The following is a 13,435-nucleotide window of genomic DNA, read 5'->3' as shown; positions in this document are numbered from 1 at the left end:
TTATTTTGCTCTGTGAGACTCTGGGTTGACCTTCCCCCCACTATTCTCTAATGGGAATAAAAAAAAAAAGGGCAGAACGCCAAGAAACTGAGGTGTTCCATAAAGGAGAGCATGGTAATTTGCAAAACTGGCACCTTGTCAACCGTCTTTTGATTACCGTGACACAGGAGCAGATGACTCATCTCTATGAATTTAAAAGCTGATTTATGAATCTATAAGCGTCCATTGTTTTTTACCTTTCTGGAGTTGCTATGGTCACTGCATTGGTGCTGAAGCTAAACATTAGAGGGGGAACAAAACCTAGTTACATTTCAGGAATGGATTTCTTACTTGTGTCCTAAGTGCTTCAAGAAGTAGGCAAGGACTTTGAGGGACTGAACACGGATGTTTTCACTCTTGGAGGCCAGGAGCTTGTAGATTACCCTAAAACAAACACACATCAGCAAAATCTGGCCTTCAGAGACATTGCTGTCACTGAAAAGCACAGAACTAGCTGTCTGCCAGCCTCTTTTTACTAGAACAAATTTGCATTAACATTGAATGTAAATCTTAATGAAAACAGCTCTTGGAAGCGCACACATGTGCATATTTGATTTTTTCAAAGATCACGCAAAGCAAGTTTGATTGTTCAATATTGTGAAACCAATGTGGCAATATTGTTGCTTTTCTCTTTCCTCAATTTATGAATTATTCATGCATTACAGGTGCATAGCGACAGCCAAAGAATTAAGTGTTTAGATTGATGTTAGAAGATCCCTGTTCATTTTGTGCCTAAACGGCATGTCTTTAGTCTTCCCTAAGGGGCTCACCGTATTCCATTTCTCTGGTCAAAAGCAGGGATCATGGAAGCTGGATGCTCAGACATGAGAGCCACCACCAACTGCAACACATCATGCAGATTGTCATCCTGAAAGGCAAAGCCAGATAGGAAGATAATTACGGAGATGGAGGAGCACAAAAGGGAGCAGAATACAGCTTGTTCACTGTGCCGTCTGTTCTATATTAAGACGTAATTTGTTGGATCTGCTATTGTCAAGGGTGCAGAAGTACAAAAGGGAGCATGGATCAGAGCAAAGGTGTCCAGGTTTCCCCCCAGAAATGTTTTTCAGTCATTCACTGGCATCAAAAAACACTTCCAGGTATACTGAGAAGTAAAATTCCTGAAGTGGGAATGTGGCTGCCCAACAGAAAACTTCTATGTGAAGATAATTTGGTTATTCCTATATAGGGAAAACTGAGAAACAAAGAACACTGACTGAAAAACAATATTTCATCAAAACCTTTTTTTTTCACCTTTCGGTTTATCCTGTTAGGAGTCGCCACATTGAATGAGCCGTCACTGATTTCCACAAGTGGTTTGGCATACAGTTTTTACACTGGATGTCATTCCTAACAAAACCCTGTATTTTCAAGGCACAGGGAGACCCAGATAGGCAGCAGCATGAAGGGTCTTGTCTATAGACCCTCAATGAACACGGAGCAGTGACGTGCAGTCAGGAGAGGCAGGTGAGGCTGTGCCTCACCTGTCATTATGGGAAGGAAAGAGAAAAAATAAATTAAATTATTATATTTAATCAGTAATTTGTGCTTTGCAGTCATTTTCCATTTAAATGTACCATTTTTGGGTGTTTTTTCTTTTCAAAATCGCTGAATTTCCGAATTTGCCGTTCAGATAGAAAGTGACGTGCGATGAGGCAGCAGCCCGCTGAGCCTCACCTTGGATTGCGCAATACCTATGCAGTCAGACGGTACTGCTGTCTCTCTGTGTGTCGGTTCAATCACTTGTACTATATCAGCTGAGTTTACATAATTTAGCAGATGTATTTGATGTACAGTTTTTGTTTTTATAAATAACTGTATGTGAGGGACATGTTTCTTGTGCTGAGCGCTAAACGCCGGCGAAAAAGCCGCTGGGTGAGGCCAGCAGTTCTCGTGTCTCATGTTAGGAGACGCCGGTGAGCCCTGAGATTATGACGCTAAAAAATAACAGAAGAAGTGATAGCAAGCGGCAAGTCATTTTCTTCAGAAGGAGCGGCGTATGGACTTTATTTACAAGTAAAGGTAAGACGATAATAACGTTTGTGCTTTTTTCTATGCTGCAGTTTGTATATGAAAAAAAAAACACGTTGAAGTGATATTTTAAACAAAACACGTTAACTGTTGTCAATCAAATGGTGAATAAGTTACTCAGTATGGTTCATATGTTTGTAAATCTGACTGATGACGTCAGTGCCTCACCAGCCATTAACCTCACCGCACGTCACTGACACGGAGGAGCATTGAGCTTGTCCTTCTCCTTGTTATACAAAAAGTAAAATCATAACAGCTGCACAGTTCTCTAACACTTACATTTACTTCTTAAGATTAAGACTTAAACTAAACGAAGGGCAAGAGGCCAAAAGATGAGTGCCTTCAAAGTTTTACTATGAAATTACTAAAACTAAAAAGTCTAAGTTATTTTGGATATAAAAAAATACCATGTACCTCATGTGTTGTGAGCAAATAGTTCAAGATGCCTTGTAATTCATCCTCCTTCACACCTCGATCCTAAAAGAAATAAAAAAATAAGAAAATAATTTCAAGCATTAGATGCTGTACAAATTAAAGTGATGGAAAAATGAGTAAATAGAAATGTTAATTTGCAAAACCTTTAGAAAATCAGCATAGAATTTTATATTTTAATTTAATAAATAATGTAGTTGTGTTCGGACTGGGTTTTAATTTTTCTTTTTTTGCAGCAAAGAGTAAAAGCAAAAAAATGAAAATAAAGCTGTCAAAATGCTTCTTCATTCTTCCATTCCACTGGTCACCAGTTACAAAATGTGACAGTATAATTATCTGCTTAGACTTGGCATGCTGGGGGGTGGGCAGTGACTTGTCAGCTTAAACTACGCAGCATAAAAGCCTGAAGACCCCTATTAAATGTTTAATAAGTGGTCCAGTACTGTATTTGTTCCTTTATTTAAGAGATAATCAGTTTCAGGGCTGAAGAATTCTCATTTTCAATGCTTGGCATCTGTCTACAAAGGTATGGTGCTGCCTTCACTCAATCACAATAATAGAAACAGAGATGAACAGCAATTAGTCTCATTTGTAGTGCAGGAACAAACATTTTTGGCATCTTTACTGAAATGATGAAGTACTAAAATTAAACATTTATTTCTTCTTAAAAAAATCAAAGTTTTAATTACTATTTGATGGCACAGATGGTTTTCAGATTAGCAGAAGTTATTAAACCAGGTAAAACTGGCACAATCTCTATTTCCCCATGTCAAGTGTGAGACTGTGATGAATGTGTGAAAACTGGTGGAACATACCTTTAAAATGAGCTGCTTGAGGAAAAGCAGAATGAACGCCCGCAGAGAAGTTACTTCCTTCTGTGTTGGTCTTGGACCATCTGCAATTTGAGAGAAGCTAATGAACAGGTAAACACTTTGGAGGAAAACAAAAGAGAAAGCAACACCATCAGACAACTGCAGGTTTGATCAATCTCCATGTGCAAATTCACCTCGGAAGGCAAAATCTTTGACAATAATTATCTTTTTTTTGCACATATACCTAAAGTCAAGGTGAGGTCATTAGGTGCATCCGTCCCATATTTATTTATCATCCATCCATGCCACATTAAAGTCAGTGTCTCTCAGGAAGCCTTGGCCACAACACAGTGGCTAGGCAGTCAGCCCAAGGTCAACTTAGTCACAGCTGTCCATCACACTGGCCAACACCTCATTAAAACTATCCAGAACTCCTCTGCCAGTTTAAGGTCATGTTTAAACCCTTGAAGGTACCCCCTCATTTAATCCATCTGTCCTACAAACATTTTTGTGCATCAGATGAGCCAATTAGACAATCCATGTTGATAAAGAATGTTAATGGTATTATAAGCTCAATAACTTCTCAGAGTTGATGGTGCAAAAAGAAAAAAGTATCAACATATTCATGAAACTCAAACGTACCAGAGAACCTAGTTTACAGGGATAACATTTTATTTTAATTCATGTTTGATCTCAGTCACACAGAAACAAGGCTTTGGTATTAAATTCGAGTGTGTTAACTCACTTTTTAGTTTTCCTGCTCAACAACCCATCTGAAAAGATACTCACAATATCTCCTCCAACTGTGGAGTTATTACACGGCAATAACTAGGTCAAATAAAACTGCAGAAGCAATTCAGAGAAAATTGGCCACTTTGCTCAGGGCTGCCTTTTCTTTCCAGTGCTGATAAACTCCAACCTTCACCTCGACTGAACACATGCTTCCTTGAAGTTATGACTGTGTTATGATGACAAATATAATGGTAGCAGACAGCTGACCATCCTGATCCTTTCACCAGTGAAAGTAATAAAGGATGAATCTCCATGAGCTTGAAGGAGCAAAGCTAATGCTGAAGCATGCCGGCAGTGATTAATAGCAAGAGAGCAGCAAACCCAGTGCAGGGACAGTGCCTGACATGGAAGAGATGATTGAAACATTATTACCACAGTTATGCTCAGGAGCTGGGCAAACTCGTGTTTCTCATTCATAGATTGCATCATTTCCTGCATCTCCAGGGTGCAAAAATAAAGAAATTATTAAAAAAGCAATTTAGTCAGTGACCAGTAACAAACTCCAGATAACAAGAATCATGTTCATTTTAGATTCTAACTAAAACCTTCTAATAATGACATTTAACCTCTCTGGAAAAACTTCTCATTAAAATAAAATAAAAAGGAAACTGCTCTATGATTATTTAGTTAATTAGAACAAGCTACCCTCCTTCTTTAGCTTATACAATGTGATTTAAGAGAAGATGACCTGCATTCTTTAACGCAATATTTTTCCACCTTTTAGGAGCCAAGATACAGTTTTTCCTCGACAAAAATCCTGCAGCATACCAGCAACCAAAAATTACAAAAAAGTGAAAATCTGTAGTCTGTATTGATGTATTTCTGTAATAAGTGAGGCACAAAAAAGTTGCAGCTATTTTTCATAAAAGTTGCCATTTGTTTTAAACCGCGTCAACCTGAGCCTTTTTTGATAAAGAGTTGATTTCCTGTTGATGATAAATATTTTCAAATCTGTGAAAATTAGTAATTTTCCACAGCACACCTGACAATGTTTGTCCAGTGTGAACACCATGGGCCAAATGCGTATTCAAGAACCCACGTTTAGTATGTTTTTGAATGAGCGTCACATACCCAGAGTGTATTTTCTTGTCCTTTGACTGCAACTTTAGTTATGAATAATATCACAGATATAGTAAAAAATTGCAACCAAGTCTGGGAAACAAATGAGACCCAAAGACAAACAACATGGAAAAACCTAAACCTCCAGTCAAACGTATTGGATTCAGAAAACTTTGTTCTGTCTCTTGTGTCAGGATAGGATGATACCAATTCTTTTTTTTTATTTCATAGTCCAGACTTTAAATGAAATACTTCCGTGTTTTAATACCTGTGACTCAATACAAACAACCAATTCCTTGTTAATTAACTGGAGATATTCTCCTGCTATTTTGAGGCATACTAGCCTAAAGTCTTTGTGACTCCATTTTATGGGCAGGGGAATACAGCTTTGAACTAAGTGACCAGTCAAGCTGCAATTGTGTCCATCTTACTTATCTCTATAAAGTTAAACAGAAATAGTAGGAGGACAGAGAGTTCAAGAGAGTGGGTTCAAAGAAAATAGTCTGCCAGCTGTGGGGAACATGGTGCTGGATGGGGGGAGTTGACGGATGAGCCGCTGTCTATGAATGATGGAAGCAATTCTGAGTTATAACCAAATGATACATGGCTTTAATTATATTGCATTTTTTATCAAGACCTGCAGGGAAAATAAAGGAGGATGCTCTTTCAGATAAAAAACGAATAGCTGCAGGAGATCTGTTTCAAATGCTCTGTCACATAATTCAACACTTCATTATTTGCCTGCCTCCCTCTCCCCTTTCCCCTTTTGTGTTTGTGCCATTTCTCAGTTAAGAAAAAGAGAAAAAGTGCCCTTCTATGGTAAATGAAAAAATTATTTACAGTGGGAAAATGATCCATTTTTCCGAGGTCTTGCTAAAACCCACACAGACTTTTACGAGAAATCTTAAGGAAAGCTCAGGTGGAAGTTGAGTGAGAAGCTTAGATTCATAGTTTAATTTATCACATGAAGTTTGAAAAGCAATGACCAGACTTCCGTATTACGATCTCTTCTCTATGCCCACATTGTTCCCAATCAGAGCACATATGTGATCTTAATCTACATGTTCAGTTAATTGAGTCAAGACGCTGGACCCACAACCATGTCGAGGTTGCAGACAGAAACTTACATCAAGAGTCCAAACCATCAGGGGGGTAACGACACATTTTACAATTTGAGTCATATCACGACTTGTGGTTGATGATACGAATCATAGTCGATACTTGTTCATTTTGAACGATCCAATTCCCTGACCAAAAATCAATCCTGGACATCTATAGCCAGAAATTTAACCAGTATGACTCAGAGGTACTGAACAGTGCAGGACAGGTTTTCCAGATCCCTTGTATTTCTTGCAAGATAATAAAGTGTAAATTAAATATGTGTACAAAAAAAAAACAAGTAACCCAGAATTAATGATCACGGGCTGGTGGATGAGGACCCAGATGCAAGGAAAGAGGCCCAGACACGAGTCAAAAAGTCTAATGGTTCAATAACCCAAAAAACACCAAAGGATAAAAGCAAACCCAAAGGAGCAAGCTGAACTGACAAACAATGGTGAGTATACAAAGTGAACCAAGAATGAATACAGAAAGATGTCAACTCAAAAAAAGGGTTGAGCTAAATCAGCTCCAAAGAAAAGATGAAACACCAACAAAAACCAAATACGTGCAGAAAATAACATTAATGGTAAATCCATTTACATTTTAGTTTCATAAACAGGCTAGCCCACTGTTGATTTTTCACATAAAAAAAATCCAAAAGGAACATTAATAGAATATTCTACCACAATGTATGGTCACATGTCTGTGCAAAATTCAAAGTGTTATCACACATTGGACCGTAACTATGGCTTGATCATTTTTTGCTGCATCAAGTGTATTTTCCGCTGTGATGACACTTGGTATTTTTTACTTCATAGTAAAATAAACCAACTGTTCCTCAATCCAAATAGTCTTTTCCAATATCAATATAAACGATTAATTTCATTTTGAAACAATTTTATAATGGTACAGGTGGATTTTATTAAACACTTGTCAAATGGATCTGGTTGGATCGTAGCAAAATGAATTGATTCATCAATTAAGTTGATTAGTTGTTACACCTCTATAAAAATAAATGACTGCACAAGTGATTAACAGTTTATCTCAATGCCCATTTTCATAATCTACCTTAACTTCCTTATACTTAAGACCGAAACAACACGACATGTAAGCAGGTTCTAGGTTCTGCATGGACCATCGACTACCTCTCCAACAGGCCACAGTATGTGAGGCTTCATGACTGTGTGTCTGATGTGGTAGTCTGCAGCACTGGGGTGCCACAGGGTACCGTGCTCTCTCTTTTCCTCTTCCCCCTGTATACATCGGACTTCACACACAACATGGAGAGCTGCCACCTCCAGAAGTTCTCTGATGATACAGCCATTGTCGGGCGGGTATCTCAGGGAAACAATCTGGAGTACCTGGAGGTCATCACCAACTTTGTGGACTGGTGTGCTTTGAACCACCTGCACATCAACGCCAGCAAGACGAAGGAGGTGGTGATCGACTTCAGCAGGAAACCACATCTGACTGCACCGGTGAACATCCAGGGCTTGGACATCGAGATCGTGGAGGACTACAAGTACCTGGGTGTTCACCTAAACAATAAACTGGACTGGACACACAACACGAACGCCCTGTACAAGAAGGGCCAAAGTCGTCTCCACCTGCTCAGACGACTGGGGTCCTTTGGGGTGTGCAAGACACTGCTGAGAACTTTTTTTGACTCTGTGGTGGCTTCGGCCATCCTTTATGCAGTAGTCTGCTGGAGCAGTGGAAGCTCAGAGAGAGAAAGCAAGAGACTGAACAAGCTGGTCAGACGGGCCGGCTCTGTCCTGGACTGCTCCCTGGACTCCATTGAGGAGGTGGGTGAGAAGAGGATGTTAGCCAAGCTGATATCAATCATGGACAACCCCTCTCACCCACTGTATCAGACTGTTTCAGACCTCAGCAGCTCCTTCAGTGGCAGACTGCTTCACCCACAATGCAAGAAGGAACGCTACCGCAGGTCCTTCATCCCAGCTGCCATCAGGCTGTTCAACACCAGCCTAAATAAATCGTTTTATAGTTTTTTGTTGTTTATTCCACTGTACCAAAACTGTATATACAGATGACCTCTATATTCCTGCACATCTCTTTCCCTGTTTATTTTTCTGAACACTCTTATTTTTGTATATATTCTTTCAAAATGTGTATTTGATAACTCGTCATTACTGTCTGTACATGCTTGTGTCAAACTCCATGCTACTGTGACAAGGAAATTTCCCATTCATGGGATTAATAAATAAATAAATCTAAATCTAAATGGCCGAGGTTCAGCTCAATGCAAGCTCATAAAAACATCCCACCTAATCCACTGATAATTTTAACATCCATCCATTTTCCGAACCTGCTTAATCAAGCAGAGAACACCTTACATGTTGCCACTCTTTACTGGGCAACATACACAAGCATGTTTTTGGACTGTGTGAGGAGTGCCCGGAGAAAACCCACACATGCATGAGATAAACATGCAAACTCCATACAGAAAGGTCCCACCCGGGGTTTGAACCATCGCTGTGGGGCAAGCGTACTAACCACTGCATCACAGTACAACCCAATTTTCACACCATCACTATAAAAGTTGCACTGTAAACTTCAATGAAACTAAAAATAACATTACAACAGTAGTACAACACAATATCTTCATAAAAATTGTTCAAATGTAAACATCTGTTACATTATTATTGGACTCTTTTAGTTTTATATTCGTTATGCAAAAAAAAAAAAGAAAATATGAAGCACTCTAAAATACTAAAGTAGATAAGCAGGACAAAACCAGGTCATTTTAAGTTAAGGTACAATCCAAAGACAGGTATATGTTGTTTAAATGAACCAATAATGTCTCTTGCTAAGTTTATCCAAGAAATCCCCATCTTAAAGAAGGCAATTGATCCCAGACCTTAACCATTATCATTCAAAATGCTCCAAAACCTGGCTATGGCAGAACCTGTGAGTGACTTCTACAACTTTAATAAATATCAAGCATACATGTATTTTTACTAAAAATAAAGATGTTCTTTTTGTATTAAATTCTTTCTGACAATGTGAAGAGAGCCATGTCAACATCATTTGGCATTTCACCTTCAGCAGGTAAATTTTATTGAGCCTTGGCGCAGCATAAACGGAGCTCTCTGGACCAATATAAAACAACCTTACTACTCAGGTAGTTTCAAAAAAGAATAATGGATTGTAACAGGGAAATGACAGTTCAAGGAGACTTCCTTTCCCTGCTCAGTTTGCTTGGCAGCATGCTGTTTTACACTCCTGGGCGACGTTTCAGAGATACTACACCCACACTGAGCACCCTGTTGGGATGACAATGTCGATATACTGCGTGTGTCTCACTGTCATTTCCCGAGATGGCCGGGGTCCCAACAACTATGCAGAGAAGAGTCATCTCAAATGTGGGCGAGCTGCTGCCATTTCAAGGCACTTTGATTGCAGGTTTGTGACAGCACACAGAGTTTGTGAATAGATTAACACCCAGCCCCCCCTCCAAAAAAAGTACTTGTATGAGCTTTTGGATGGATGGAAAAAATAATGATATACCCAGCAACCCAAATAAGCTATTTCCTTGTAAAAGTAAAACAAAAAGAAAGCAAACAACAAAAAAGTGAAGTTAGATATGCTCACCAAGACCCTTTGGAGCAATTCCACTGCTGTCTGCTGGATTGGTGATCCAGTAATAGTACTTCAACATGTGCATGAGCTGAAGGACTGTCCCGACGCGGCGAATTGTGCTGTAAATGGTTGCTGTGCCAATGAATTCCGCAGATAGGTATGTATATAAAGAGAGCTGTACCTGAGAAAAGGAAAGAAGACAGAGACATTTTACTTTCACTATTCATACCCATAGATTCTCAGTGAAGGTTCTCATTTTGGTTCTCAACTGGCCCTAAAGTTATCTTTTTTTTTTTTTTAATATTTCAATACTGATCAGTGGCTTCTACAGTCTAAGTGGTGCTGGGTTCAGTCCACATTTGCATCCTCCAGTTAGCAGCATGCTGCACTTTCATTACTTCCAATGGAGGCCAAAACTCAAGTGCGCCCACACCCAAAAAAACTATGATGGGGCAATGGGGGATTATAAGAGGAAAAGTGTTTCACTCCGTTTCATTTTCTTTGTTTCACTTTATTGAGCCATCCATTTGTAGAATTGACCCAACTGGAGGATACAAATATGGACTCAACCCAGCACCTAAGAAAGCTTTGTTCACACTGGGCTCGAAAATGTGCATTTGAGCGACCAATTCCAATGACAAGTGTATGTAAATGCGTGTATACCTGCATTTTGGGCTTATGCGTTCAAAACATGCCTGTTCACATGTCACTACGCAAGTCTGTTTTCAGGCTCTACGTACAATACGCACGGCCATCGAACGCACGTTAAAGTTTAACCAGTGGAACTTTGACCAATCAGGGACTCAGAGGTAGTGATATATGGTTAGCATCTTTTTCAAAACATAGATGTGCCACCCGTTTGAACATTGATCATGATGGAGAAAGTACTAATTGCTATTTTGTCTGGCCACAATTATGACACCAAGTCTTTCACATATGAGAATAGAGCTGTGAACGAATAAGCCTAGAGCAAGATTTGAGAAATTTGCACCACTTTATTTTATTTTCCACCAACCCTCTTCCAACTGTGAGCACATGCGCTTGTACTGGGTGTGGTTGACGATAGGATTCATAGTCAACATATGATGACTTTTAGCATATGGTGTTCACAGAATGTCAGTTTAGCGCGTTCTTGAACGCACATCATATGTCTGGTGTGTACACAGCATGAAATTGATGAAGCCACTTGGATGAGTGGTGAAACGTTTTAAGGAAGAAGATTTTAAGTCTAGTTGACATGGGAACTTCAAGACATAACTATAAGCTATTTTCTCAATCAAAACAAGTTTCACTTTTATATTTTTATATTGTAAAGTGATAGACCAATATCAGAATTTAAAACAATAAAAAGAACAGTCACGTGGTAGGTTGATCTCTAACATAATCATCACAAAAAAATACCTAAAACATGACCCAACTGGAGGATGCAAATGTGGACTGAACCCAGCATCCAAGAACTATGTTACATTCGAACTGGGCTGGGGAATGTGTAATAGAGCGAATAATTATCACAACAACAAAAATACCTAAAACATATGTGTACACTTTTAAAAATCTGTTTGTTTTAGCTTTGGACGCATTTTCCTGGAAGCTCTTTAGAAGTAAAAGAAACATCCAAAAAAAAAAAAAAAACATCTGTACTCTGTGGTGACCTCATAAACAAAGCAAGCTGTGCAAATTCACTGCAGCTAAAATGCTTCAAGTCATTTCTGTTCCAAAGGCCTCTCTCAATTTTCTATCTTCTACTGGTGAACATGGTCAGTGGTATGCACTTTCAGACATTTACCTCTTTCTTTCATTTCTTTGTGATTTGTCCCCATTAAATGCACTGGCCACTTTGATAACACATCACCTCATGTTTCATGGCTCATTATTTTTAATGAAAACCCAAAACAGAATGGATAGAAAAAAATTTAAAAACCGTAAGGTAAATAGGATGCATTTAATGTTGTCTACAATTTGGGAAATATAAAACATTGCTTTCTTCCAGCCTGGGGCATTTTGTCCCAGGTAAAAGGTATGTCTCTTTGTGATGTGCTTTTAACAAAAATCTTCAAGAACGTGAAAGCTCTGGCCCTACAAACATGGAGAGCAGCTCCTGTTGTTTGCCTGAATATAAAATCCTAACAGCAACAAAATTACCAAAAGCATTTATTAGTTTTGGACATTTAATCTGTTGTTACATTTTAAATTTCTCTCACCAAAATGTGAAAAAAAATAGTGATGTCCTTAAGAACGCCCCTCACAGTTTATTCACTTCAGTGTTCTAAAAGGCTAGGAAGGCAGTGAGCTAGTATGGATTACTGCAGTTGTTCACCCCAACAGAGAGAAGGACAGGCTCCTTATTGATTGCACCTCGTCTCGAATTAGCCAAGACAACACTAATATAAGGCAAGACAATTTGTCTTCTGTTGCCGAAGCTGATGAAACATGAAAGCACAGTTAAGGCATCTTCAAACGCAGGTTTTAGTAGCTTTATTGTAGCTTGTAGCAAACATTTTTTTTTTTATTTGGGGAATTTTATTTGAAAGTTGAACACAATTTTTAACAGCAAATAGAGACAAGAAAAAAAAGTCTAACAAAACTATAGCTGACTTTATTCTACCTTTTTGTAACATTTTGTCTATTTTTTGAAATATAAAATCACTTAAAATCTTTCGCAGAAATAGTTTCATAAATGTTGTTCACCTTTGGGCAAATGCCTTTAGGGGTCAGCTTCACTGATTCGCACCGTTGGTTCGGCAGAGAATTTTACGCCGCATGCCCTTCCTGACACAACCCTGTATTCTATCCAGGCTAGGGACCGGCACAAGGATTCTCAGACTTGAGCACCCGTGTGGCTACATAGTTAAGCAGTAGCGCGAAGGGTAGCTCATTGCGCCCCATGGAAATTAGACCCTAATTTTCCATGTAGTTTAATAAATAGTCACAAAATTAACAAAAAAGGTACCATCAAATAATGAGGGGCTTGGGTTTCAAGCTTTTTTCCACATGCATTGAAACACTAGCCTGAACAAAAATTGGTTAAATATATATATATATTTAACATCACTCTGAATTATTTAGAGAATCCCTCAAGTTATGGCAATGCATCAAAATTTAAGCAGGGAAAAGAAATATGACTGTAAAATTTCTGTCATTTAATAATGCGCATCATCTCCTTAAGCAATTTTTTTGTGGAACAACTTGGAGAGAATATTTAAACGTTAAACTTTGATTACAACAAGTCATGATCTCCTGAGTTTTTGCTTGACACTCCTTAGAGACTGGAATACCTGCAGGTGCTCACCTTGGCAGGGGTGTGAATCCAAATGGCAGCATTGAACAGGATGTGGTCACACAGCTGCTTCAGCATTGGGGCTCCCAGGGTCAAACTATCAAGATACTTTGCAAAGGACAGGAACTGCTCCAGCACGGGCCGAGTGATGTGCACGCGTGAGGACTAAAGAAAGAGGCACAAATTCTTGTTAAATAAGGAATATAACCAAGACCGGTCTGCTGTAAGCATTTATTTCTTTTCAGCGCCTATGGTCCTTTACAGAAATGTTCTTTTGAGTAGCTGTAGC

The 13,435-nt window shown here is 38.9% G+C and overlaps 1 protein-coding gene across 3 annotated transcripts in view; it reads right to left on the bottom strand.

Annotated features, from left to right (window-relative positions):
* The window catches only part of nbeab (neurobeachin b), a 215,555-nt gene that overhangs the window by 138,429 nt on the left and 63,691 nt on the right, over positions 1–13,435 (bottom strand). For all 3 annotated transcript variants that reach the window (XM_023961240.2, XM_023961236.2, XM_078956585.1), the window contains exons 12-17: positions 13,159–13,311; positions 9,882–10,050; positions 3,318–3,397; positions 2,485–2,547; positions 810–907; positions 331–423 (exon numbers count right to left, since the gene is read on the bottom strand). In XM_023961240.2, the coding sequence (XP_023817008.1) occupies positions 331–423; positions 810–907; positions 2,485–2,547; positions 3,318–3,397; positions 9,882–10,050; positions 13,159–13,311 (656 nt within the window). The remainder of the gene's footprint in view (positions 1–330; positions 424–809; positions 908–2,484; positions 2,548–3,317; positions 3,398–9,881; positions 10,051–13,158; positions 13,312–13,435) is intronic.

The sequence above is a fragment of the Oryzias latipes genome, chromosome 13 (assembly GCF_053564925.1).
Source record: "Oryzias latipes strain Hd-rR chromosome 13, Olatipes_Hd-rR_3.1".
Taxonomy (NCBI): domain Eukaryota; kingdom Metazoa; phylum Chordata; class Actinopteri; order Beloniformes; family Adrianichthyidae; genus Oryzias; species Oryzias latipes.
The sequence above is the reverse complement of the archived record's forward strand: the minus strand, read 5'-3'. Positions and strand labels throughout refer to the sequence as shown.